We start from the raw sequence: 27,414 nt of genomic DNA, 5'->3' as shown, positions 1-27,414 counted from the left end.
TTCAAAGCCGAGAGTTTTGAAGAGGACTGGCCCTCTTTCAAATCTTTGGTCTGCAGAAAACATAGGACGCTGTTAGAGCAGGAGAGGGAAAGAGAGAAATGGAGTTGCACCACAGTGGTTTCAGAACAAGTGCGAGATGAAATCTGTGCCACTCTCTCCATGTTTTCTGCTCCCCTCGTCCTGGAGACAGTAAGAGAGTAGAGAATGCGAGATGGATCATTTATAAAGCAAGTGCAGGCAGTTCATGAACCAAAAAAATATGAAAAGCAAAGAGTTCAAAACGGAGTGAGATAAAGAGCAAAACAGACAAACAGACGTGGTGTTATTGGAGTGGATGGGGAAGATGACAGGTACGGGGGGGGGAAGAGGTGGAGTGTGTGCACCCCGGAGCAAAAACAAGAAAGACGAGTAAAAGCTGATTTGCGGGAGAGAAAAAAATCAATTTTGTTTGACACGGTGTAAGATCTAAATATTTATCTCTCTGTCTCTTTGTTAGCTCAGACAGCTCTGGAAATACTTTTACAAGTCACTAATATTTATGGTTTTTACATACGGGCTCGCAGCGCGCTCAAAAGCGGTTTAGGTTTCCTCCGTGACGCGGCTTTTCACACGGCGAACGGCGTGATTGAATTCCAGCCTGCACGTAAAGTGTTTTTTGATCTAGTCGGCTTGATCCTGGCGCACTAAAGAACCGCCACACACATGCACACTCACGTGCACACACACATCACATTATACGGCATCAGCCAGCCAGGCTCAAAGTGGATCATTATTTACTAAACAGGTTGCCTAACAAGAAAAGACTGATTCCCCTGCAGGCTTGTATGGAAAAAAAAAAAACCCTGGAAGCATGGCGGCGGAGCAATATCCATCATAATTGATGTGTTGCAAAGCAGATTACACACATTAGCGCACACTGTTCTAGCTATGACAGCTCCAACTGAACATGACAAATTCCATAATGTGGAGGAAAAAAAAGCGTTTTTACTCTCTGGGTATTAGAAGGCACGACAACTAACAAAGAGGCATTTGCATTTGCAGGAGGAAATGTGAGAGGTTGTGTTTGTGTGTGCACGAGTGTTAAACTACACCTCCTCCTATATGCTCTCATCTCTGCTTAATTGCTTTCTGTTTGTTCCACTCAGGGCAGAGGGGTCCTGTAAACTGTTTCAGCGCTTTTGGCACATCGGCGCAGCTAATCCTGACGTAGCATTAGCCACATTGGATGATGACGCGTTATTTACCGAACGCAGCAACGACAGCTAAGCCCATTGAAATTGCTGCTGCTGGTTCATTGTGGGGAGGCATTAGTGAGTGTCGGTGGCGGCCTAATCAGTGGACTGGATGCTGCAGGAATAAATAAGCTTCGGGGAAGAGGGGGCGGCTCGACTCGCTCGCTCACTCCCCTCCTCACTTCTTACTCACTCACTCACTCAGTCTCTCAGTCACTCTCCTCTCACTCGTCTAATCAACTCAACAGCTTTACGGCAAATGTGCCACTGGAATTACAATTTCACCGGCTGTCCCGGTTTCTCTACCAGTGAGTTTGAGTTGGGAAATTTCGGAGATAATACATCATTAAGATAAGATAAGATAAAATAAAATACGATAAACTGTATTAATCCTGAGGGAAATTCTTGTGCCAGCTTGCACTACGATTATAGTAACACAATATACAGTAGAGTACAGTATAATAAATATAGGTCTAAAAATAGAAATATGAAGTGTATTATAAGTGAAAAAATAGATATAAAGGGTACACGAGAATACACATTATATTCAACATAATATGATGAAAAAAACATAGTAATATTGCGCATGGATGGTGGTTTTGCACATGAGAAAACTGCACATGAAGTAAAGTAATATTGCACATAGTGTTGTTTCTTAGTAGGGGTGTGTTACACAGTTGTACTTGATGCCGGAGACTCACCTCATTTTTTAATATTATGATTATAATTAATAAAAACCGCCCCCTGGAGGTTATAGGTTCTATTAAAAAACTCACAAAGCAACATTTTGTGATGTCACTGGTCACCGTTGCAGGTGCAGTCTAAAATAAATGAAATGGGGTCTTAACAGGAGCTCGTCCAAAATATTGCACACATTGTATTTCCTCAGGTCCTCAGAAGAACACTCGCCAGGTTTGAAGTCGATTGGATGACAACATTAATATTTATATTTTTTACGATTGTTTCATTATTTAGAGTTAAATGTTTATGTGGTCCTCTCAATACAAAACTACATTTACATTTCTGATTATTTGAGGCTGTAATTTAAAATCACAAAACACTTACCCGCAGTAATTTTATCAGTAAATAACACTGAGTGGAGGCTTGACTTCAATTTTGCTTTCCTTCATCTTTAATGTTCTTTTTTATTAGTTCCTCTCAAGATTGAATCATTTAAGTAGACAACTGCTTTTAATTCCTATATGTCTTTAATAGTAAAACGTCATCATTTTTATATCATTCCAATCATTTTTGAATTTTATTGGATATATCCTCAGATGTGTGTTCCTGCAGTTTTTTTTTTTGTAGCTTCTTTTTCAAACTCAACACATGAGTAGATGTAATATAAAACAGTTTTCCTCAGCGTTAATTGTCAAATACATTTTTATTGTTAAAGAAGGCCTGAGCTGGGTGCCGCATGTGTGTGTGTGTGTTTATGTGTGACCGAGCTGTTCGGATGTCGTTAGCCACACACACACACACACTCGCAAACCCACTAATTAACACCCCATGTTAATCACTCTCAACCCAGCCAATAACCAGTGACATGCCATCATGCAGATCACTACATCATACCGCAGCACAGCATGCACATCCAAGCTGAGGCGATATTTTCCCTCCTTCTCCCGCATGCATGTGCCGCGTTGTTGAGACATCTCAGTGAGTATTTTGACTAACTCCACAGTGTGAGGCTGAACTGTTCAAACTGTTGTGTTTGATTATTTTTTTTTCCCCGTACAAGAAGTTGGTATTTAGCCCAGCTGTCATTCATAAAGTGATACTGAGGTGATATAAATACTCGTAACGGTGACAAAGAAACATGTCACCGACACCTCCGCTCCTCCGAAACCATCTGTGGCTTTAAATTGAATCTGTGTGTTTCCCCCCCAGCGCCATAGGTTCCAACAGCACGTTTATTTTTGTCACTTTGACGAGCGCCACGTGCATTAGATCCAATCCATCCCTACTTTACATTCAGTGGTTTTAAGTACATGTTGGCTAAATATCTTCCTGCTAAATCTGCAGTTATGGCCGAAACTATGATTTTGATATAAGTTAAGCTGATTTGCTTAAGCTACCGAGTAATTAACTGAACTTAATCATTTCATTTCCATTCATTTCCATTACCTGAATTATTTTCCTATCTTTAATTTTGTAACGTCTGCATCTGCTTTAAAGCTCACTGTTGTCTGGTGTGGGAGAGAAAAAGGGGGCGTCTGAACTCTGTGACAACACTGACCTCTAGTGTCGGTTTGGCTCAGCTCCTCCTGCTGCTGCTGCTTCTGTGAGAGTTTTCCATGTGACATTTCAGCAGGCTCATTGCTAGTCCTATCTAAGGTAATGAATCCGCTTTGGACAGACTGGTGAGTTTGAAGCTTTAGCCTCCAAACGCCTGGAGCAGGGATTGCCCAGGATAGGGCAGAGGTAGATTAGGAGTCAGTGTAATGAGAGGCAAAGCGTCGCTTTAGCTCACCCCTTTGTCTTTGCCTCCGTCCACCAAAGCCTTGAAGGAGAAGCAGGGAGATACTTCTCTGGCCAGTGGCAGCCACACGGGCATTGGCTTTATTTTTCATCATCCTCTTCTCCTCCTCTCTTCCCTGCCGGCTTCCTCCTCTTCCTCCTATCTCTTTTTTTTCTCTGCTCTCCTTTTCTCTGTCCTGACTCTCGCTCACGCCAAAGCATCCTCTGTCCTCGACAGGGGATTGTCAGATCTTCTAGAATATGGTAAAATAAACCACACAGCCACACACTGGTGTGCGGCACCTGGGTAATAGGCATAATAGGGTCAGGCCTTGCATTTAATAAACAATTACCCATCTATAATAGATGAGTCCGGCTCCTAGGTCCCAGTGCCTGGCCTGGTTCGAGAGGGGGAAACGGGTGAGAGAGAGATGGAGGGGAAGACGGATGAATAATGCAGATGAGATACCCATCAGAGCACCCAAACGCATGGGGGCCCACGCAGCGCCAATTATCTTCCCCTGCTAATGATGATCATCTTGATGCCCTCCCCCAACACCACCCTGCACCCCTCCATGCCTAAATCTGACATTTACCCAGATGCCCCTGCACCTCACGAGAGAGCAATGATTCAGACTGTTTATATATGTTATTTATTTTATTTTATTTAAGAGGGGCAGCAGAGCGTTTTCCTGCATGGTGGGGGGGGCAGAGTGGCCATCGCTCCTGGTTTGAATTACGAATCAATCAGGGACTTCTCTCCAGCAGCTTTAGCCCGTTCAGTCCAAGGTCACCCAGATTACACAAGGTTAAAGTGCGTGTGCATGCACACAGACCTGAGGGTGGGGATGGGAGGGGTGAGGGTGGGGGCTGTCACTCGTTGGATTAGCATACAACTCTGAGGAAATTAAAGGCAGCACAGAGGTACAGTGGCCGAGCAAAAGCTCGCCCCCCTCTTTCGCCCGCTGCCGTATTTGAATAGATTTGAGAAAAACAGAGGGGCAGTAAGGAGGGGGAAAGAAGGCGCCCTTTGGCCGCAGGATCAGAGGGGGGGGGACCTGTGGTGCTCAAACTGACTTCTAGTGAAGCAGAAAGGGCCCCGGTGGACTCCTCCAATATGGGCTCGGGGAAAGATACACAGCCATTTTTGCCTCCTTGGGGGACCCAACTCTGTGGTTATAATGGGATCAGAGCCATGACCCTCCCAGGACACCGTACCAATATTGGATATTCAGTTAGTTTCCTGCGCAGTGAAAAGAACTCCGTGCTCAGCGACTTCTCTCGCTCCAAAATCACATTTGTTTTACTTTTATGTGGCTTTAACGGTGACTAATCAAATTACCGAAAGTTTCCAGGAAGACTTCATTAACGGCGGAACAGAGTGTGCTGCTGCTCATGACTATTGTAAAACCTTCTATATATATATATATAAATATATATATATTTTAAAAGCTCTATACTGTGGGTATGTTCTAATCATATCTAATGTTCTTTATGTATGCAAGGATATTGTAGCTATTAACATATGCACAAAAAAAGCGAGCCCCATAATTGTTCCTTTTTACCATTTAATCCCAGCACTGGAAGATACAGCGGAGATCACATTAACATTTACATTTCTGAATCCCCCCCAACTCCTTGATACAGCTCCTGCTCTCAGCCGCAGCATCTCATCTGCCTTTACATAATATCAAGCTGTATTAATGCTACATATGGAGCTGCACTGTCTGCGCTGTGAAGATTTACATTTTCCTAATGATGTGCTTTCATTTCTCCCTCTGCTATCCCCCTATCCTGTCCTTCCCTTCACCTCCAGCCCACAGCCCATGCACAGTGATTTAAAACACATACAACTGTACTGCCGTTTCTTTTTTACGGCAGAATAACACAAAGCAAGGGGGCCGAGACACCTTTTAGTCGCCCGGGCCCCCCATCTGTTGCACATCTGGAAGTGGTGCGCCGCAGCAATAATTGGAAGTCAATTTGTTTGAAGTTATGTATTTGGCATCTGGCTCGATTCATAAAAACTCTGGAAATCGCATTAATTTTATAGCATCTCGAGAAGGCCCGGGCCACTTTTTTTTTTTCCCCTCCCTCCTTCGTCGCTCTTGCGTTGCGTCGTTAATGCACGTGGGGCCGAGTGATGTGGGAGTTTGTCGAGCACTGGTCAGGGTGTGGTCCTTAATAAAAAACAGCACGCAGGCCAGTGCCCGAACAGAATCCAGGGATGAATTACTGCGACGGTGCCGATTGCTCGATCATTAAAAAGATTTTCTTGAAATTTTCTGTCAAGTTTTTCATAGTTTCACCTTTAGCTTTGACCCCAACCTCAGATCATTTCTTATTTTTTCCTTAACAGGGTAAAATCTCATCCGGGTGCCTATAGTTTGCCACATTTCCAGACTGATTGAGAAGCAGCATGGTGTTGTTTGTCACACAGCTCTGAGTCACGGCTGAAAATAGATATGACACTTGATGTTTGGTGCCTCACTGCTGGCTGTCATATTGTTATTCCCACTCAAATTTCACCTAATTTGTGCACAAGTCTTGTCACAGTCCAGATTTTGATGAGGGCTTTTAGGTGCTTATTTTTTTCTCCTCCCTCCTTCTCTTCCTCGTGTGTGTGTGTGGAAACGAAATACACACCTGTGCTTGTGTGTGTCGGTGCTGGCATGTTTGCACACAAGCACATTTGATTGGGCTTGTTTGTGTGTGTGGCTTCGTGCGTGTGTTTTTTTTTTTTTTTTTTTTTTGTGAGAGTCACCTCGGCGGAAGGTGATTAAGTTTTGCCAATGGCAGGCTCGACAGGTGAGCGCACTGTAGCACGCTGGCAGCTGTGGCATGTGCGCCGGTGACAGCTTCTCCCGCTCAGTGGCGGTGTCAGTGTTGGTGGGTGGCAGCAGGTCTGACAACGTTGTTTTGGTGACAGAACGACTGCGTGTGTGAGGTTCACGACATCACTCGCCTCCGTTAGATTTGTCAGTTTATACTGCAAAGTATGGGGACTACCATGGACTCAGGCCTATTCTGCCACGGCACCGTTCCATTTGTGTAAGCGCTGTTTACCAATTTCTGTGATAAGCTAAACATTTTTTCTTTTAGTTTATTACCCCTTTTTTTTTTAATAAACCCACCACAACTGTTCCTCTCTCTTCCACATGTGTGTGTTTGGTTACTTTTTATTAACACTGCTCAGAGTGAGCACAAAACACAGCCCATTGCTGCCACCTGCTGTTGGAGTTATGTCACAGCAGCAGGCCTGCTAACCTGGCACAGAGGTCATTCATTCAGGGACACCATTTTGCTGTGCATGCAATAGTAAGATAAAAACAGATTTTCAGATTTGTTGCAAAAAGTCATAAACATGAAATCAGCTTTTAATGAATAAGCGAGAGATGTCGGTTGTAGGAATGCAAACTTTCCCCCCAAATTTGTCCTGCATTTTTAAAATGTATGTTCCTCCTCTTGTCTTTATAACATGTAAGTGGTGTTGAGCGCCGGCGCCTCAGTCCACATCTCATGTCACTTCCTCGCATCCTGTTCCTGTGTGCGTTTTTCCAGAACCGTGGTGGGGGTTGATGAACTGCGATGTTCCAAATAAAAAGTCCCTTGTTCTGATGTCACCGTTGCCTCATCCGACTGCGTTTTTCCCCTTTGAAGCCTGCGCAAACTGGTCTTGAACTTTGTCCACGATAGCCTTTGATATGGAGGGAAATGAATCAGTCAGGAAGTTTAATCATAATTTCCCTTTTTTTAGGAGAGAATGCTTTTTCTCGAGGGGGGAAGTCTGAAAAGAGTCATTGTGGATGTTTATAGGAAATCACTTCTATTTTGAATGGATATTTTAGATCATTGGATAGATAGATATAGAGATAGATAGAGAGAAAGAGAGAGAGAGAGAGAGAAAGGTATCAGACACAACACACTTAACAAGATGTGAAACTTTAAGAACAAAACTATACCAAATATAAAGAATGAAACTATAAAAATTTTACATAAAATATATATAGAGAGAGAAAGTGCACATGATATATATGTATGTATGTGCAACATGGTAGCTGTATTTTTTCATTGGATTTTAAACATGTTTTCTTTTTATTTGCACCATTTTCAGAATAGCACCTTTAATTTTGTATACTGCTTTCTCCTGTACAGTGCCAATAATATTCTATTCTAGAAAAACAGCATATTGAGTCACAATATCCTTTTATATATATTAACATCATTGTCAAGTGCAGTATCCATTCTGTGCATTACCAAATAGGTATAAACACTACGTTTGCAGCATTTTCAGAAGTAGCATCTCTAATTTTCTTTCGCTGCTTTCTATTCCATTCTATTCTATTAAAAAAAAAGATCATTCATTCATATTATCCTAGTCTTCTATAAATTGACATTGACATATATATTTTCTCATAATTTTTAACAGCAATACACATTCTGTGCAATTACTGTCACCACTCATTTTGTTGCTTTCTATTCTATTCTAAAGATAAGATAATTCCAGTATACAGTAACTCACACATAAAACAACAATACGCCAACAATAAGATAAAAGACTTCAGGTAAAAAAAACAGGATAACAAGCAACCAAAGAATTATAAGAGCAGGGGTCATGTGTAATTAATTAATTAGATAAAGAGATAGATAAAAAATGCAATTATTTTTGTATATTTTGTTGGATTATAAGTGTATTTTATCCTCCCCCTGACTTTGTTTTTCATCAAATCCTGCATGACACTAATTGGATTTGTATATTTTTCCTAAGTTTAGTGAAACGAGAAAAAAGAAAATCTTTGAAAATCAAAATGTAAACCGAGCCTTTTGAAATCTTACTCATGCAGACTCTTTCTTTAGATACTCTCCATATTTTTTTTTTCTTTATTTTTAGCGTAATGAAAATCTATATTTACCTTCCATAGCTGCTTTGGCCAATTACCCACAAACATCACTCACCACTTTGTAGCTGTGAGTGGTTTTACTCGCTCTGAGATTGATCGGCTCAGGCTTATTTGCGGCAGAGGAGAAGATGCGGATGAGGAACTTGTCGATTTCATTACAGAGAAACACGTTAATAACACTGAAACATTAATTCAGGGAGGCTTTGATGAGGAATCTGTTTGGGAATAATTGTGTTTGTTGTATTATTAATACATGACGTCACTATTAGAAAACTATGTTGACGAATGAGTGATACAACCAGAAAAATACTTTTTTAGATCAGAAGTTATTTGCAAACAAACTTTTCTCCGCAAACTTTGTCAATGTTCGTCGCCCAGCTTACCTCAAAGAAAACTTTCTCTGCTCTTAGCCAACAGCTCTAGTGGCAACTCTTCATCCCATAACCATTATTCATCCTCAAGAGCTCATCAACTAACAGTGGGCTCATCAGAATTATTACTCCTCCTCTACTTGTCTTTATTATCCAATTTCCCTCCTCTCTCTTCCTATTCCGGCACTCATTGCCAGTCAGCCACCTTGTAAACCGGCTCCTTCACCTTCTTGCTCGGCAAAACTTTTCAGGCTTCGTTCGCGCTTCTCCGCCCTGTTTGAAACTCTGATGCGTATATATATGTACTTCAGCAAATCAGGCATGTTCAGGGGTCCGACATGTATGAGTGTGTGAAATTTAGTGTTGATCCAAATAAAAATCCAGATCTAGTGAATTAAAATGTGCTCTGATCTGGGGACTATTGGAGGTATACGCTCTGCTGAATTATATAGAAGTTATATTTTTGGTTTTTAGGGTAGTGTATGTAGAGTTTAGGGCTCCACTTGTAGTTTAAGTTAGGTTTTTCTGTATTGTGTGTGAGGGTGTGCATCAGGGGCAAGTGTAGGGGTGGGTCCAAGGGGGAACTGGCCCCAGCTTAGGCACTGGTCTCACGTACGCGAATGTTGCTCCGAAAAACCTTTGCCTCTCGTCCACTTCCAATCAGTGCAAGCAAGGACGCGAGGCATATCTTCAGTGAACTTTGACCAGCTATATTCACTTTATACATACGTATATGTGACCGGGACCTAAATCTGATGGGCCCCTGTGCGGCCAGTAGTTTTTTCTAATGTGTGATATTTTTCTTAGAGCCATAGTGCTAGCAGTAAACAAGTAATGACATAAATGTGCACCTTACTGACCTGTTGAGTTAACTGTGGCCCCTTTATGACCTCCCGATTCAGAAAATCTTTAGATGTGAATGCAGACTTCAAGATGAGAAACAAGAAGCCAAAATCAAGTTTATAAAAAAGGGGTTTATTATAGTTTTCCCACCCCTGGTAAGAATAAAAAAGGTAACATGTTAGATAATAATAATAATATATACATACATGACGTATTAAAGGAATACATGGTTTAAAACGGATGCATATAAACACTTACTTAACAAAAACACTTATAAGACACAGACAGGACTGAGGACATGTTAGGCATCGTGGTGAGTACATCAGTTGTTCATATTGTAGTTAAAGACAGAACTGGGATTTCAAATAAGGCACATTATACAAATAAACTCCTCACAGCCACTGTTTTTATAAATGGACACTTTTGTCAGGTTTTTAAGTGATTATTTTTGCATGTTACCGTGTACAAAACAGGCTCTGTTATCTACATTATGTACATAAATGTCTCCCTTTTTTCTGAGTCTGTTTCTGCTGAGTGGGAGGCAGAGAAACATATTGTCTGTTGTAACTTTAAAAAAGAGGAGGTAATACAGCAGAAGGTCTTGTGGATGTCTTTGGTGCCACTTAGCTTTGGAGAGTCCAAGCTTTCGGTCCGATAACACCCACCCATTCAACGAGGAGTACAGTTTATACACAGCTGGCTCTTTGAGGGGCTCTGTCGTGTGTCAGTGCTCATTTCAATGACTTGCAGTCTGTGAGTGCTCATTATTCTTTGCCCGGAGCCGTCAGTCAGTCTTTTTAAAGGCTCTGTGTATGCCCTTTAACACTGGAGATTACAACCATGTTGTCAGAAGGAGATAACTTGAGTATGTTCTGGAGAGGGGGATTATAGGTCGTCTCCTCCGGCAGAGCTGAAGCTGCTCCTGCGACTACTGTCCTTTGACTCAGCTCCGGGCGAGCCGGCCGACAGGAGCGGGTCGCTGCCGAACGGCGACAGCAGGTTGTCCATGATGATCTCGTCCAGCCGGTGCTCCTCCTTGAGTGTGGCGCTGAAGAAGTCTGTGAAGTGTGACAGCGGGTCGGAGAACGTTGTGCACCCGTCGGCACCGGCGGGGTCCTGTGGGCCGCTGGCGGTGGGGATGGAGGGCACTACGGCTATCCTCTGGAGGTAGTCGCTGTTGGGGTCCTCCTGGTAGAGTGTGGGCTGTTGGGGCTGCTGAGGTTGCTGGGGCTGCTGGGCCTGGGGGGACGCCTGCTGCTGTTGTTGTTTTAGGAGGTGGGAGGAGAGTTCGACTGTCCCCAAGGATGTGGTCATGTTTGGGAGACCGTGTGCTCGCGCCTGGATCTCAAGCTCCTGAAAAAGAAGGGAAAGAATTCATTACTTAATGTGTTACTTAATGTGCTCACTTATTGTAGTTAAGATATTATCTGAATAAATACCTAAAATTATCTGAATACCAAAAGTGACAACACAGCATGGAGTAGCACTGGGATAAACCACACCTACACACCTCCTCCACATACTGAGGTTGTGTTGGGGAGATTTGGTGTTGACGCACAGTCCTCTCCCACACACATCCTGTCTTACTATTGGGGAAGCGATTAACAGAGTAATCCTGGAGGGGACACCAAAGCAGACCACCGAGTGTACTGTATATATATACGTTTCCTGCTCTACCCTCTGTGCTGGGCCCCTCACCTTGCTCTCTCCCTGGATCAGACCCTGAACACTGTCTCCTACAATAGAAATAAGGTGTTTTCCATACTCACAGCTACACAGTTCAACACAACAACAAGTGTATACCTCTGTCTGACTGTCCCTGCCTGTCAGTGCTCAGCTCCTCTCAAGCAACACCCATTAACCAAGCTAACCCCCCCCGACACACACACACACACACACACAGTATGCTATCAGAACTAATCACCTATCAGTGGTACCACCAAGCCCAGTTTGACCTTTATTAACTGTCCCTTTATCGTCAGCAGTCGTAAAGGTTTCCTGGATACTGTGTCATCCTCTACTTAGTCATGCTTTGTTATCATTCCAGATTTGTCTTTGTGTCTTTCCCATTGCTCCACCTAAAATAAACCACAATTTGTGTTTACGCTAAAGTGTGCGAGCGTCATGCACCGAGCTCTGTGCATGCATGCGTCATTAGATATCTCTTTGATCACTGCTCATCATCTATTTCTGACACCCGCTGCTTTTATTTCCACTGAAAGAGATTAGGTCATTGTCTTTATTCATCAGGTAATTAGCACAGACGAGTGGGGGTGGGGTGGTGGGGGTCTTTACCAAATTGATCTTTGGTGTAATGGACTGTAAAGCCTCTGTTCCACTGGTCAAAAAACCCACTAACATCTGGCTTTTGTCCTAAATAGGAATTAATAGAATTGATGTTCACTCCCAGGTCAAATGACTCTGCGGTAGAATCATGTTTTTATCAACTGTGGCTTTGATCGAAAGTGATGGCTGTTTTTTGTGAGTTTATCTACGTTTAAAAATATCTGTAACCTTCTTATTTTAGTGTAAAAAAGTATTGTTCATGGATTTAAGTGAGCAGATTGTTTTGGTGGACTGAATCTGTTATGGAATAACAGACGCACAAATCAAGGACGTATCAACTTCCTGATCAGCTCTACTTTTGTCACCACGGTGATATATTGATGTTTCAACCATCACTCTGTATACTACAAAAACACACTTTTGTGTTTTATTACCTGGATCCTCAGCAGCAGCCTCCTGTTGGCCTGCTCCATCTTCTTCTGCCGGCTCTCCAGCTCCCTGGCATGCTGCTGCTCCTTCTGCAGCCACCTTATGTACTCCACCGAGGCTTTCAGGATGGTGCCTTTGTTCCAGCGCATGTCCCTGCAGAAAGGACAAATGTAAAAAGATAACCTTTAACACAGAACCCCCTGATGTCGGCAGAATATCCTCCACGTATAAAAAATAAGAAAAAAGTTTTAACATGGAGGTTTTTACCCCTTTTTATGATATGAATAAGAAATGGTGATTTACATTGAGCAATTATTCATCCTCGGACATTACATGGGGACACTGAATGGGGAATTTTAATAGAATAGTTAAGTAGCTATGTGGAAAGTCCATTCTCGTGGCTCCTTGTTCGGTAAAATTAATCCTTGAGTAAAAATAGGTGAGGGGAAAATGAGCTAAGTAGGAAGACGGGGGGAAATGGAGAAATGGAGTTAAGGTGCTAGAGTGCAAGTCATTCCTTTGCAGATATTATTACTTTTTTTAAAGGGGAACTGTAGTGAAATTATCCTTTTTCACACAAGTGAGACATTGGTCTGATCAGCAGCTAATAATCTCCTTTATCCTGTGTTAATGGCGCCGTGACAACGGTAACCTTCCATTTAAATTCCAAGCAAAGTTCAATTGCGAGAGATGGCCGATGGATTTCTCTTCACCTCCGCACTTCCGTCTCTTCGTTTCCAATTGTGCTTCAAGGTTTGATTCGAACAGCGCGGTCCACCTTCTCTCTGCATTTGACCCCTCTCCTTGTCGTTCATTGCTTTTGAGCTGAACCTCCGCGACCCCGAGGACGTATGGCTCTCGGAGCGCCGACTACAATGGAGGTTCAAGTGCACCCTCGAAATGTGACTGAAATGTGCTCAAGCGCTCATTTGAATTCAGAGAACGACATCTTGAGTGTCTTTGTGCTCGGAATTTAATACACTTCCCCCTGAAAGACAATTTCTTGTCTCGGCAGTTGTTTCAGTGATGAGACAAAGATGAGAAGGAGTGTATTTTACTACAGTAAATACATTTTCAGATTTTGCAACTTACGGGTCGTTTGACTTGGGAATGAGGGTCCCCAACTCCTTAATCCTGTAGTTGATGTTGTATCTTCGTCTTCTTTCAACTAAGGAAACAGAACAAAAAAAGGAAAAGATGAGAAAACCCTCTTCAGCTGCTCTATTAAATGCCATGGGTGTAGATGTGGGTATTGACAGTGAAGAAATCGGAATCAGAAAGCCTATATTGTCATTGTGAGTGCTGCATACAAGGAAATAAAAAACAATGCTCCTCTTTGGTGCAGAAAACTAATATATAAATAAGTTGACCTAATAAAATAAACAATATAATACAACAATATACATGACCTAAACCTTAATATACTGTGATATGGTAATAAGTGATACTTATTCTTCATATAGAAATCCTCGACTTTAAACTGCATTATCATTTGTTAACCAGCTTCAACTCAGCAGTAGCAGTAGTGGAACCAAAATCTTATTTGTACTTAAAAGGTTTCAAGTGTTACAGAATTGAAAATGTCTCCATTGCACAAAATTCATTAGTTGATATTGTATTGCTGCATGTGGGTCATCAGGATATGACGATGATTTGTAAAGTGAATTAGCCGCAGCTTGTCCAGCTTTGTTGGTAGTTAATGTCAGGCACAATTTTATTCTAAAAAATTCTGCTGAGCGAGGCAGACAGGTGAGCTGCAGTCTCTCAGGTCAGCTCTAGTACAAGATCTTGACATATTTTTGATATAGTGAATATAGTATGAGCATTGCATTTGGATCTATCGTAATACTTTTTTCCTCACTCTTGCTGAACGTTAAGTGCAGAGGATGTCACACCTTGTTAAGCCCTACGATGCAAATTATGAATTTAGAATAAAAATCAAGTTCTAAAGATTAATTTTAAAATTTCATTTTAAATCACTGAAAAGACAGATTAAGGTGAATTATATCAGTAAACACATGCAGAGTCAACTTTCTGCAGAGTCAGGCTCTTTATGTGCATCTTCAGAGAACAAGCGTGCACATTATTTTGTCTATCTAAAAGAAACGTCACAACCAAAGATAAAACCAATATGCCTTTGAGGCCGGCGATAACTCATCGCTAGACCATAAACTAAGATAGAGTTGAAAGGCGGTGGGGGGGGGCACTCACTCAAATTGTGGTTGTCTTTCTTCTGTCGCTCTTTGGCCATCACCCTTGTGTCGTGTTCTGTGGAAAAAAAATAAATCACAGAGGGGAACGAAGTGATTAGCAACGCACACTAATTTAGCAACTGAAAGACAACGAAAGACACAAAACGCCATGAAAGCTCCAGTCACGAGAGGCACAGCCAGTTGTGTTGAGACAGTTCGGTGCCAAGGTCAAGTCTGAGACTGGAGTTTCTGTGCAGTTATCCCGCACCACAGTTTGACCTCCTTACACACACACACGCACGCACACTGAAAGAGCCCAATTTATCCTCTCCAGTTTGTCTGAAGCTCATTGTGAAAACTAAAAATGGTGGCCACTTTTAAACTACTTACTCCACAATTAAGACAGTCCACTAATCTCTCCCGGCGGGGCTCAAAATGCCAGTGCATCCATATTTGTATTCGCATTCTTCCAAATTACATAATTGGGGACCTGAGATTGGATTTCCCAATTTGTCTCTGTTGATTGAATCAGGACAATTTAGACTGTGTAACAGCCCATTGTCCTCTCCACCCACACTCAGAACCAGTTGGCAATTTACTTATTTGCTGGTTGAGAGCGAAGGGTTCTTCAGGCATCCTTTTCGATTTCCTAAATCAATTAGACGCCTTTGCTTGATGCATGACATTAATAAGAAATTTTTTAAAGGGCCCTCTGTTTTCGCACTGTGACGAAAAGTCTACACATTTCTGCAGCCTATTAACGGAAGCAATGACAAGCAGGGCAGTGTTTGTCAAACACTGGACACAAATCAGCTTACATATTTGCCTGACACGCGTAATTGGACTCGATTTTAGCAGGAACAGACGCACACAATGTGTTGCCATTAATAGTCAACACAGGTACGCGCTGTTCTGCTACCTAACCCTTCAAGGTTTTGATTTTTTTCCCTCAAAATCAACCATAACGTGTGATTTTCACTCAGCTCGTGAGCTCGTGATAAGTCATTAATTGGTTAGTTGTTTGATCAGTGCTATGGTATGAGTGCATACCTGTGTATTCCCTTTTAACAGTGAGCTTTGTGGGGTTAGATGTGGGGCTCATTCCACCATTAGGGAGGTTCATACCTGGTTCACCCCCATAGACGTCCAGCATGCTGCTACTGAGGGACACCTGTGAGGGGGGAGGAGAGAGGGGCGGGGGAGAGAAAAGAGACAGCGTGGGTCAGTCACAGGGGAAACACACATTAACCTTTCAGACGCTAATCAGCGCCGAGCCCTTTCACACCTCGACGACAACCACAACACAAACAGTTGTTTATAGCTGCTGTGTGGCTTTGTTTGGCGTTGACAAGAAAAATGACAAGAGGCAAGTGGATCCATCAGAGCCTTGCAGATGCCCCCCCCCAGGCTTCTGGCTCTGCCGAGTCCCTCCTGCCGGGAGCCGTATTCTACCCACATGTTCGCCACAGCAGGAAAAGGCAAACCCAGTGCTATGGTAATGAATGGCCACATTCAGCTTGCCTGCTCATCTTGCAAAAAAACAAACAGTAAAAAAACTATTCTTTTTTTTAAGTGACTAACTCAGGAAAGAGAGAAGACATGGGAGGATTGAGGGATGATGAGTACGAACTTTGATCTGAGTGAAACAGAAGACAGATGAAATGGTGGACACATGGTTGGGGGTCCTTGGCTGAGAAAATAAAAGAACCTCTGGTGTAGGGAACTCTATTTACCTATGGCATCACTTCTACTCAAAAGTATACATTTGCCTTTATTCCTGACCTCCAATTCAGTATTAGTGCTTTCCTACAATGGTCTAACTAGGCAGTGTCTTGATCTTTTAGTGCCACCATTTCCAAAACCCCTCAGCTTGAAAGTGACATGAAACTGTCCTCTGTGTTGAAAATAGCATCCCGTTAGATGAGAAGGCTACGCAGGTCAACTGCCCGAACAGAGGCAAAACTGTTTTCCTACGGGTGTCTGCTCGTCTGGGAAAATAATGCATCGGTTCCGCTCTAATGACGCCTTTTCACGGACAGAGGGGGGGTGTCAACATATAGCGTGCTGATACACATGTGTGTCTAATCCGCATTTGTGTATTTATGGGAAAAAAATGCTACAGAGGTCAGCACAGATTCAAGGATGCTCTCAGCCAATTTTACCCGCGATGTGTGTGTCAAATCCAACTACCGGACTGGTGAGTGTGATAAGGTTGCGTGCCAAGTCAAGAGATGGGAAGAAGCGGAGGGCGAGAGGAAACAAAACAGGAGGAAACTGCAGACATTTCATCTCCAGTTGGTTTAGTTAGCTTTTTTTTCTCATTATCTCATCGAAAAGGGAGGAAAGAGGAGGAGGAGGAGACAAAAGTGCTTATCAAGATGAAAGATTGCAACATTTCCCCCCACTACTCCCACTGTAATCACTTCAATCCCTCTCCCGTCTGTGCTCCTGGATGTGTTGACACGGCGAAACGGCGTGATGCATCGTACTGTATGACTAATTAGGATGAATTGATCCGTTTAAGCATGGTATCATTTCTGAACCTGCCTGTGGGGAGTGTGTGCATTAACCCAATCCAACAGCTCAGAAACTCCCGCTCCTAACTCCTTACTGCCGTCCCTCCTCCCCACCATTGTCTTATCTTTGCCTCACCCCTCTCATTCCTGCTCTGCTGCGGTATCTTATTTTGCTTCATTTGTGTGTATCATTCTTTGTCTGTCCCTCTGTATTTGAGGAATTAGGCCAGATTCCCAGTGTTCCCATCCAACAAAAACTCTATGTGCTTCAGGTGTTGCTGTGTTCACTGACCAAATGGACGCCTTGTCCAAGATTTTAGAATTCCTCCCCTCCCGAGTAAGAATCAGTTTAGTGTGCTGCAGTGCCAGTTCTAGTCTTGCCAAGAATTGACGTTAAGTAAGACAGTGACATTAGATTTAGTGTCCTTCTTTTAAATTTAATCTTTATTGTTAAAGTTCTTGAGCAGTGTGAGAAATGTTGCTATAAGCTCCAATGAACTTTCACTCATCTCTAGACTTAAGCCGCCCTCAAACTACGCCGTTCATGAAGAAATTAAAGTTGATATAAACCCTACTGCAAATAAATATGCACAGCAGGTTAACAAGCAAGGGGTGTGTTGCAGAAATCAATATAAAAGACCTTTATACCGTAGATAGTGTGTGGCATTTTAAAACAGTGTTAGAATAATAGTGTTTCATACTTACATTGTTTTGCATTAGGATGCTAGACTCCATGCAATCCAAGCCCCCATCATTGAAACCGGATTCAAGACTAATTAGGTCATCAATAACTTCACCCATTGGAAACTAAAAGAAAACAGTAATTTCAGTATACTCAAGGACAGACTGATTATGTTGCTATACTGGAATTTCAATACTGTCCAAGTCTGGGCTTTTGAAATCATTCAACACCAATGTAGACACAAGAAAAAAAAGAGGAGGGGAGGGCAGTAGTGTCGAGAGACTAATCCAATAACTCGCAAGTTCTCAGCTGCCGTGTTCTCACAACTAGTTAGAGGCGTTGGCAGGGGAAAACATGCAAGTTATCAAACTAGTCTGACTGGGTACTCTCATCAGAGACTGTATGTCTGAAGTTATTGATGAGCACATCAGAGAGAGGGAGAGATCAATAATGGCATCACTTTGTTCGGATGATTAGTCGGGAGCTGCTACAGCATTGTAGAGATTCAAACTTTGTACAGATACACAGCCATTGGTGCATGTGAATTATTTTGTGCATCCCAGCCAGTCAGCCATTACTCATCTCTCTTCATTTCCAAGAATTTAAAAGGGACTGTAACAATTCTCTTGAGCAACAATGAAAGTAACACAAAACTAAATATTCTTTTTATGACAGTAATACGGACAGTTGACAGGAAAATGTGTAAAATGTTGTGTAACCTACACATACTATGACACATTTAATCCAGTCTGTGATTACACGTTTTTGTGGTTGCAATTTCACCCTTTTCCAGTCACCACTAGGCAAATTTTGAGTTTTTCTCAATTTCAGTTCCACAAATTCAGCCGCAGTGTTATTCACTCTCAGACGCTTTTTCCGTTTGACTCACCTCGCTGTCGTGACTGGCCATAGTGAGTAGGGTGACGGGGCTGGTGGGGTTGCTGCCGTCGCTGACCGAGGGCATGTTCCCGTTCCTCATGATCGGCATGGTGGCCAGCGGCTGGCCGGGGGCGTGCGGGTGAGAGATGGCGTGGCCCTGCCCGGCCGACGAGGCAAGCTTGGAGCCCAGCGTCATGTACTGCTTGACCTGCTGGTTTTGGCTCTGGTGGAGGTGGAACTTGGAGCTCTCAAGGTGGCTCTGTACCTGTGGCAAAATCAAATCATATATGCTTTCACTTAGTTGGCTTCATTGAAAATAAGTTTTTTGACAGCGTTGACGGAGAGCATATGCACAGGGGTTGTTTGCAGTTGTCAACTTAGTGAAATGTTTTCAATCAAACGCACATTGTTGAGCGTCACAACTCCCCTTTAGTTACTCACTGCAAAATAACACTCCTTCAGCTGAGTCATGGTTCTCATATGTAGCAAGGTTTTTATCGGAATTATGACCCATTCTTAAGATAATTCCTCAAATTCCTGAAATATCAACTCATATAGGTTAAAAGTTAGAACTCACATATTCTTTTAAAATGCAGCACCACATACATTCAGCCAGCAGTCAAGATTGTCAAACCAGTAACGAGAGCCGTGCAAATTTTACAACAGAAAACACGACAACACATGACAAGCAAATGTTAAAATAAACGTATAAATATAACAAGTAATTCCTCTAAATTTCAATCGTCTTACATTTGAAGCTCTGGTCGCGTCCCGCATTGTGAAGTAACTGCAGTCAGTTAAGTGTGGCATTCTCAGAAAAGCAGATTATCTTCAGCTTGTTTTGATGTGGCAGCAGGTCAACTTTAGGCATCCAGATCTGCTGCTGCGGTCCTGCTAATCTGCTGACTTCTCAGTGAGTGTCTGTCCTTTCCAGTCCCCTACCAGTGTCTTATAAGGGCCCTAAGTGAACTAATTAGGCCCAAAGCTGGGGGTAAGCTTTTATGTTGCGTAGAATGATAATCACTTCAAACACTGGACTGTCAGATCACCCAGGGTTTGATCACTGCAGGATATCTGCCTTTGGCGACTATCACTAATTCATTGGGACCGCCCTTTTCTGTCTCACTGGCCAATCAGTGGTCAGCTCCCATAGTCCTCTGCTGACTTGCTCCAGGGGTTGTGGCAGCACAATTGACCCTTGTTCCCCAGTGGGGCTTCTAAATAACTCCTCTAATGCCATTTTTAACCGTGCCTTTTCATTCATTCATCGGTTTCAATGTAGACGGTTTTGTATTATCAGTTTCCAAAACAATAACAGCAAGAAAGCTATTTTGGGGTCTTTAATACTGTGAGTTTGTGACTATTTTCAGACGGAGCATCTCACCTAAAAATGTCCAATTTGTCTTGAGCTCACAAAGAAGCTGTGTTATAACTTGCTTTATTGGTTTATGTCCTGTAAAGTATTTTTAGGAGAAAGTAATAGTAAAAATGATAATAATAATGCAACTAATGTATGTGTTGATTTTATTGATTTCATTGAATTTTTTTATCTCATCTGTGTAGTTAATCTTAAAAGTGTGCTGTTCACTGGTTATGATAATTGGGGCTTGTCAAGCCTTTTTTTTAAGTATTTAGTATTAATATTAAGTAACAGAGGGAAATTCGATATTAAATGCTTATAGTGCTCATGTAATCATGGTGTCACATTTAAGCATGTTACCTAACCTCAAAAACAGATCATCTAGTGAAGCTTTGTAACTTGATCCACGGCCATATTAGCTACTGGTGAGAGTCATCAGCCGTTTTCAGATATAAACTTGCGGAAAATTGAGTCTGGGCACTTTCCAGAGAAGAAGAACACAGCAGGAGATTGTCCGAGTCAGTTGTGTTTACAGCAACAGGAAAATGTCCCAAAACAGTCAAAACAGGAGTTGGAGTCTGAGTAGAACATGCAGGAGGCAGCACGTGACGTAGTAATTTGGCTGCAGAAATCATATATTTTTGTTTACAGATCGGCCCTTATTGCCGAAAGATCTTGAATCTCGTTGTCTTTTCCAGTTGACGTCTTTGCTATCGGCTTCTTTGTGTCTTTTTCATCCCGTGATATTTGCATCATTTGTTCAGGGTTTTTTTCTCTGGACATTTTTCTGCTTTATTCTCTTCTGGATTAACTGACTCACACATTTGAGTTTAAAAACATCCAGAGTTCAGTGCATGTCTCACAGCAACTATAAAGTTGTGAGGGGGAGAATGTGTCACTTCTTCTCTCAAAACAGTCTCTCAGGAGGAACTGCTGGAATTTATCAATAACTTTCTAGCATAGTGTGGGTCATGTTATTACACCATTGGCATCATTGAAAGTTTTTCTGAGTCAAATGTCAACATTAGCCACCATGAGCATGTGGTCATGCTAAATCAAGTGAGGCTACAGCAGCCAAACCCCTGACAGAATCAAATTAATCAACAGTGCATGATTTCAATGTTTAATTTGAAAAGGTAGGATGTGTTGTTTCTTCTCTCCTAAGTTACGTACGAGTCACGATGAATGTTTGGAATTGATAAACAGACAGATAGACATGAATAGACAGAAGACAGGCAGATAGATAGATAGATAGATAGATAGATAGATAGATAGACAGAGAGACAGATAGATAGAGAGAGATATAGATAGATCACATTATGTTTTAGCATCAGTCACAGATTTTCTGGGTATTGAGCACTTCACTGTTCAAACCACATTGGCCAACAATAGGATTACTTCTAAACCTCAGCATTAAATTCACCTCGTCAGCAAGACAAACTGCCCACATTCACCACTCGTCCACCTAAGTTAAGAAAAGGCTCGTCACAATACTCGACTTGTCAGTTGGGACTGGGAGCTCTTATCTGCCTTCTCCAGGCCAAACAAGATGCCAGTTGTTGGCCAATCAACATTTTTATTCCACTACGGATAGCAGGAGGGATGCCAGAGCCGCTACACACCACATCTGCTTTGTGTGACGGCAGATTGTCCTGGTTTCACTTCAGCTTTCTCACTACTGTAAATGCCGGAGACACGCTTGTTATCCACTTAAGGGGATCTGATTAGATTTGAGAGGTAATGGTGCTTCAGTCACCAAGGCCAACTCTAACAATGGTGTCCCTGTGCATGTGTGAAGGGGACATGCTGAAAATTATCAATGCCCGCCATACTCACGGGTACAGGAACGAGATAAGAATCGAATCAATCGGGGCTCAAGTTGTTGTGACTATTCTGAAGTTTCAGACACTTCACTTTTTTTTTCCTCTTTCTCAATATGGCTACAAGCACCTGCTACTACAATTGAGGCAGTGTTTGAGGTTTCTGGCAGAGGAGAGGTCACAGGTTCACTTTTCATTTGCACACATTTGCACAGTTATTCCTGACATGCAAACCTTTGGGTATGTGGGCCTAAAACTCCCAACCTACCGATATCAAAGCTTCGCTATGCGGCCTTCTAGACAGCTCCTTCTATTTCTGCAAATGTACAAAATTGTACCGTATCTCTTCAGCTTATGTAAGTGCAGTTTTTTCAATCGTTCATAACATTTGAGTGTATGAAATTATTATTTGTACGGTTTGGTTTTTGTACTTCCTGCATCAAGTTAAAACATTACAGATGTTTAAATAAGTGAAATAAATATGTCAGAGCCACAGACAGACACACACACACACACACACACACAGGTTTATACAGCTTTAACCCAACTACATTTCACATCTTACCACCAACCTATACCAGGAGCTTAGAAACTACATTTTGCCTCATTAGGACCAGATGTTGTGCTTCATGAGGTCTACTGGTCCTGAAAAGGTCTGATTTTATTCTGACTATGTCCTGAAGAGGACCCACATGTCTCCATCATTTCAAAGGACATTACATTGACTTACACTGATTTCCTGGACACTTCCCCATAGTTACTTGCCTAACCCTAAACCCTTAAACCAACCTAAACCATAATGAAACCTAACTTTAACTTAACCTGAAAACATATCTTCACCTTAAAATGTATTAATTTAGGCTTTTTGTCACCAACTCTTGAAGACAAGTCCCCATAATGTGACTGTTACTGCACACACACACTAATTTACTTGTAAATGACTTTAAACACACAAGGAAGCCGCAGATTAATCAAATCAAAACAAGTGCTCTCTTGCAAAAATCATTTTTTCCAGAATAGAAATCTTGACATATGATTAATGTAAGCAAGTGCACACAATAATTGCAGCTATAAAGAATATCAGAAGTGCTCTTTGCCCCAAAAGAGAAAAATGCATACTTACATATACATATTATGTAATAAAAAATAATGAATTCGCCCAATAAGGTAAAAACTGAAATCGCAAAAATAAAATCACAACCCTGGATTACAGAAACACATGCTCTATTCTAGAGTCCAGTTTAAGTAAGATGTCAAAGCATGGTTTCTCCAGCCTCTGTCTGTGAGATAGATATAATAGTTTTGTAATTTACCTCTGAGTTCAAAGGTGTATTTCTATTGTTCAGCTGAGTTGCTGCACTCACAAATCCATGAGAACAGACACACTGACACAGGTGTTTCTTCTTCTTCACTGACATGCTGTTGCCTAACTCAGTTTCAGTCTTGCCCAAGTTCTTCTTTCACTTCAGAAAAATCCAACAGTTTAGGAAACAGTGGGTTATGGTGACATCAAGTATAGCTGTACAAATTATGGACAAAACCTAAGTAGGAGATTTGAAACCGTTTCTCCAAAACGCTGCATTTTCTTCCCAACACACTGACACAGTTACAGGATGCACGGAGCAATGATTGATTAGCTTTTCTCCCCATCTGGAATCTGAGGTGATAACATGAAAATGGGACAAAAAGCCGTCTCAGACATGCTTTCTGTAGTTTTGCTGAGCCTGCTAACCAGTAAATAGCCGTAACCACGCACCCTAGATTGTGAAGATAAGACTGGGATAGCGATACTGAACACAAAATCTGCATTACACAGTGGATATTCAGTTATTCTGGTTGTAAGTGCATGGCTACTATAAAGCACACCACCCTCTTGCATGCAAACAAACACAAACATTCTTTTCTATATCCAATCTTGTCCCGATTTCCCCCGGCCCATAGTGGAGTCGCTCCCCCTACCTGTAGCAGTTGGATCTCTGTCAAAGTGATGACTTTGACCACACAGCAGCGACTCATGGCTCCCCAGAGTGACAGCGTCTCCCACCGCAGGAGCTGCAGAGTGTTTTTTTTGCAGAAGAACAAGAGCTGTCACGGCTACAGCTGTAGCTCTCAGCCGAGACAGGGGGAAAAGAAGAGGAAGAAGGAGAAGAGAGGTTCTGTAGCCTCCTTCCTGAGCTTTTGCAGAAATATCGGATAGGAAGGCATGACACATCAGCTTATTTGGGAGCCGCACAGGCCGCTTCCTGTGTGTGTGTGTGTTAGTGCATGTGTGCTTTTTGGTCAGAGAAAGGCCTGACAGAGGCAGAAATACAGATGGCAGTTAGGGGGGTTGATGTGTGTGTGTGTGTGTGTGTGTGTGTGTGTAGGGGTGCAATAACTTGACAGAATGTGAGTTCCTGCTTGTGGATCACTGCACTTTCCTGCCTGCAGAACATCCAGCCACGCTCAGCACATTCTCCCAGGTTATCTACATGACACCCACTTCCCCTGCAAACCACAGCCATGGCTTTGACCAGGGAAACAGAAAAATGCAATCTGTGGATGTGTGCAAATATGCTAAAACGGACAGATCTACACTCACACCAAGTGGAACCGCTGTGTCCCAGCCACTGTCAGGCCACAGCAGAGGCCAATGCAGGACTTCCCACTTTGAAATCCTGGACACAGCAAAATTGAGCAGGGTCACTACAAGTCCTCCCTAACCTGACTCCAGATAACAACACTAATCAACAAAATCTGAAGCCAAGAACATGCAGTCTTCAAATTCTTCCACAGTCAGCAGAAGGATCTCTCAGCATTTAAAATTTTCAATATAGGAGGATATAGCACACAGACCCACAGTTAAAGGTAGGTTTGGTAAGTTGTTGTATTCATTCCCATTGCAGACGAAAGGCAAGCTGGTGTTAGTGGGTTTTTGACCAGAGGAAAATGTGCCTCTCGACTCTTGCACTCTCGGATGGATGGATAGATGAGTAGATAGATAGATACTTTATACATCCCCATGGTGAAATTCAGAACTCGTGGGACGATACCATGGTAAAATATCAGACAGCTCCTCATCCAACCATATATTTGCAAAATTGTAAGATGTGCAGCTTTCGGAGTGACTCACACCTACACCTACGTTCATAATGACAATCTAATACCAGTACAAGATTACGTGGATTAAGACGTATAATCTTAAAACACAGCCAAATAAAATGATGGAGTACCCCAGCTATTATATGGTGTATTTTGTAGGTGTCAAACAAAATCCAGGCATCTAATTATTTTATTTTATTGTGCCGTGTTTAAATTTAAGCTCACATTGCTAGCACAGAATATGTTTAAGTTAAGCCCTATGTAAATAAGGAGTGAAATGGGGCAGTTTCCAGTTTATACTCGCTGCTGACTCAGTGACTATTACAAACAGTGATCGATGGTTATATCCTTTGATACACTTTAATAAAGAAAAGAATCAGGGCTTAATTTGAGGACATTGAATGTAATAAGACAAATTGAATCTCAATGATTCAGTTAAATTAGGCCAGTACTGATTATGTTTTGAAAGAATCAAGTTTTATTTTAACACTGTAATGCACAGTAAACTAACATCTCTGCCCAGCTGTTAAAATCGCAGTGTGTGATGGCCAGTGATTACATTACGCGGAGAATGGAATTCTTGACGCTATATTTAAATCAATCTCTTATAAAATGAAGTTCCCATGATAAGCAATCAAGTTAATATCCTGTAGTGTCCGTCAGCTGTGTGGGTGGAGCAATATTTACGTTCCGGTGACTCACGCTCAGCTGTTCTTTGTGTCTGTTTGTGTGAGTGTGGATGAAACCTTCCGTCCACACGACACAGTTTTTTTTAACCCTCACAACTCTCGCCATTACCCACGTGTATATTTGTCTATGTCTTGTTTATTTGATGGCCGCTGTGCGCATCACATCTAAATTCCTGGCTGGCCATTTTTGGGCTCGCACTCGCAGTGGAAGCCAAAAGTGCTCACCTTTGTTAGTCCCCCTGCGCTGCATGTTTTAAACATCAGGGACTTCCTGTAAGAGTTGGCCTGCTTCTGAGACAACACTTCAAAGTGCAGCTCCCACATCTGAGGACTGTTTTATCCTGCTAGAAAAGGAATGCATAATGGACACGGCACCACTGCACTTTTAATGATTCTCATATGAATTAAATATTACAGCCATTTTAACTGGATTACATGTGAAACTGTGTGTGAGAGAGTGTGTATGCACGCGTGTGTGCTTGTTACCTTGATGAAATATTGAATTTATGAAAATGGTCTGCCTCGACAGCGATGTGAAAATAATTAAAATTCAGACTTAAAGTAAAGACACCTTGTAGGAAAACAACTTTTACATTTCTCACACACACACACACAAAACACACATTTGGTGTGAGGATTTTAAATTGTATTATATTGTAAACATGTGATTAAGGCCTGCATGTGAAATACAAACACTATGAAGAAGACGCAAAACAGTTTAATGAGCAAACAACAGTTTCTTTGTTATTTCATAGGATTTTATAGATAATATAATATAATATAGCTCATGAAATGTCGACAAGTGATTTAACACACAGAAACGTTTGCTACTGATTTGAAAAGTTTATTCTGCTGGGAGTATTAAAATTTTGGTTTAAAAATGTAGTGGTATAAAAGTTATAAATCTAAATATGTCATGTAGATGAATAAATACACTAAAATTCACCTCCTTTGATACTCACTAACTTCCAATTAAAAAATAAATAAGTACAAAGATTGCAATCCTCCACCTAGAACCAACAGTCCCTTTATAAATTCATTAGATCCAGATTTTTATTTCGACCATTTGCACACACTCATAAATACCAGTCACCTAAGCATGCCTGAATTTTTTCATCATTGTTATAGTCTGAGTAGCATTAATGTTATTTGTTTTTATCTTTGGACTACAGTTATGGTAAACCCAAGTAAGTAGTGTAGATCGTCACATTAAAATTCGCCTATTTCGATACTTTTACTTCCTCACGAAAACTACATTAAAATGGCTTCAGTCCACTGTAAGACTCCAGAAAGCTGAGGAGAGATGGAGGAGAAAGAAAAAGAGGAGGATGCAGTGCAGCCTGCCCTCTCCGTCAGTGCGGAGGAGATGTGATTAGTCAAAATGGAATAATACAATTTCTGCCGCTAATTCAGTTAAAGGACATTATTCTCTACAAGCAATGTAAAGGAGCCTGTTCACAGGGACACCTGAGAGATACATGCAAGTATGCACACTGTGCTTCAGAGAGGCACGAGCACTAATGAAGGTTAGCTCCTTGAGTTTATTCTTAGTTGTCAGCTTGAGATAGTGTATTTACATTAGGCTGCCTGAATCAGTGAGTGTGTTCTAGTTCAAGCAGAATCACGTTTTTGGTCCAGGTGATGTTGTAGCACAGGTAGAGGCCTGAACAAGT

At 41.9% G+C, this 27,414-nt stretch overlaps 2 protein-coding genes across 15 annotated transcripts in view; one reads left to right on the top strand and one right to left on the bottom strand.

Annotated features, from left to right (window-relative positions):
* Positions 1–27,414, top strand: part of LOC109632879 (aldo-keto reductase family 1 member B1-like) — a 110,296-nt gene that overhangs the window by 49,504 nt on the left and 33,378 nt on the right. The window lies entirely within an intron of this gene.
* Positions 9,919–27,414, bottom strand: part of tfec (transcription factor EC) — a 41,320-nt gene continuing 23,824 nt past the window's right edge. For 2 of the 13 annotated variants that reach the window (XM_069520245.1, XM_020092402.2), the window contains 7 exons: positions 18,802–19,056; positions 17,936–18,037; positions 15,765–15,885; positions 14,734–14,790; positions 13,615–13,690; positions 12,528–12,675; positions 9,919–11,160 (listed from right to left, as the gene is read on the bottom strand). In XM_069520245.1, coding sequence (XP_069376346.1) covers positions 10,693–11,160; positions 12,528–12,675; positions 13,615–13,690; positions 14,734–14,790; positions 15,765–15,885; positions 17,936–18,037; positions 18,802–19,056 — 1,227 coding nt within the window. In that variant the 3' untranslated portion in view covers positions 9,919–10,692. Of the gene's footprint in view, positions 11,161–12,527; positions 12,676–13,614; positions 13,691–14,733; positions 14,791–15,764; positions 15,886–17,935; positions 18,038–18,801; positions 19,057–19,541; positions 19,984–23,094; positions 23,551–23,930; positions 24,216–27,414 lie in introns of those variants that run through there. The other 11 variants (XM_069520251.1, XM_020092401.2, XM_069520249.1 and 8 more) reach the window with 11 other exon arrangements.

Source organism: Paralichthys olivaceus, chromosome 23, assembly GCF_024713975.1.
Source record: "Paralichthys olivaceus isolate ysfri-2021 chromosome 23, ASM2471397v2, whole genome shotgun sequence".
In the NCBI taxonomy this organism is placed as follows: Eukaryota; Metazoa; Chordata; class Actinopteri; order Pleuronectiformes; family Paralichthyidae; genus Paralichthys; species Paralichthys olivaceus.
This window is presented reverse-complemented; position numbering and strand designations above follow the sequence as displayed.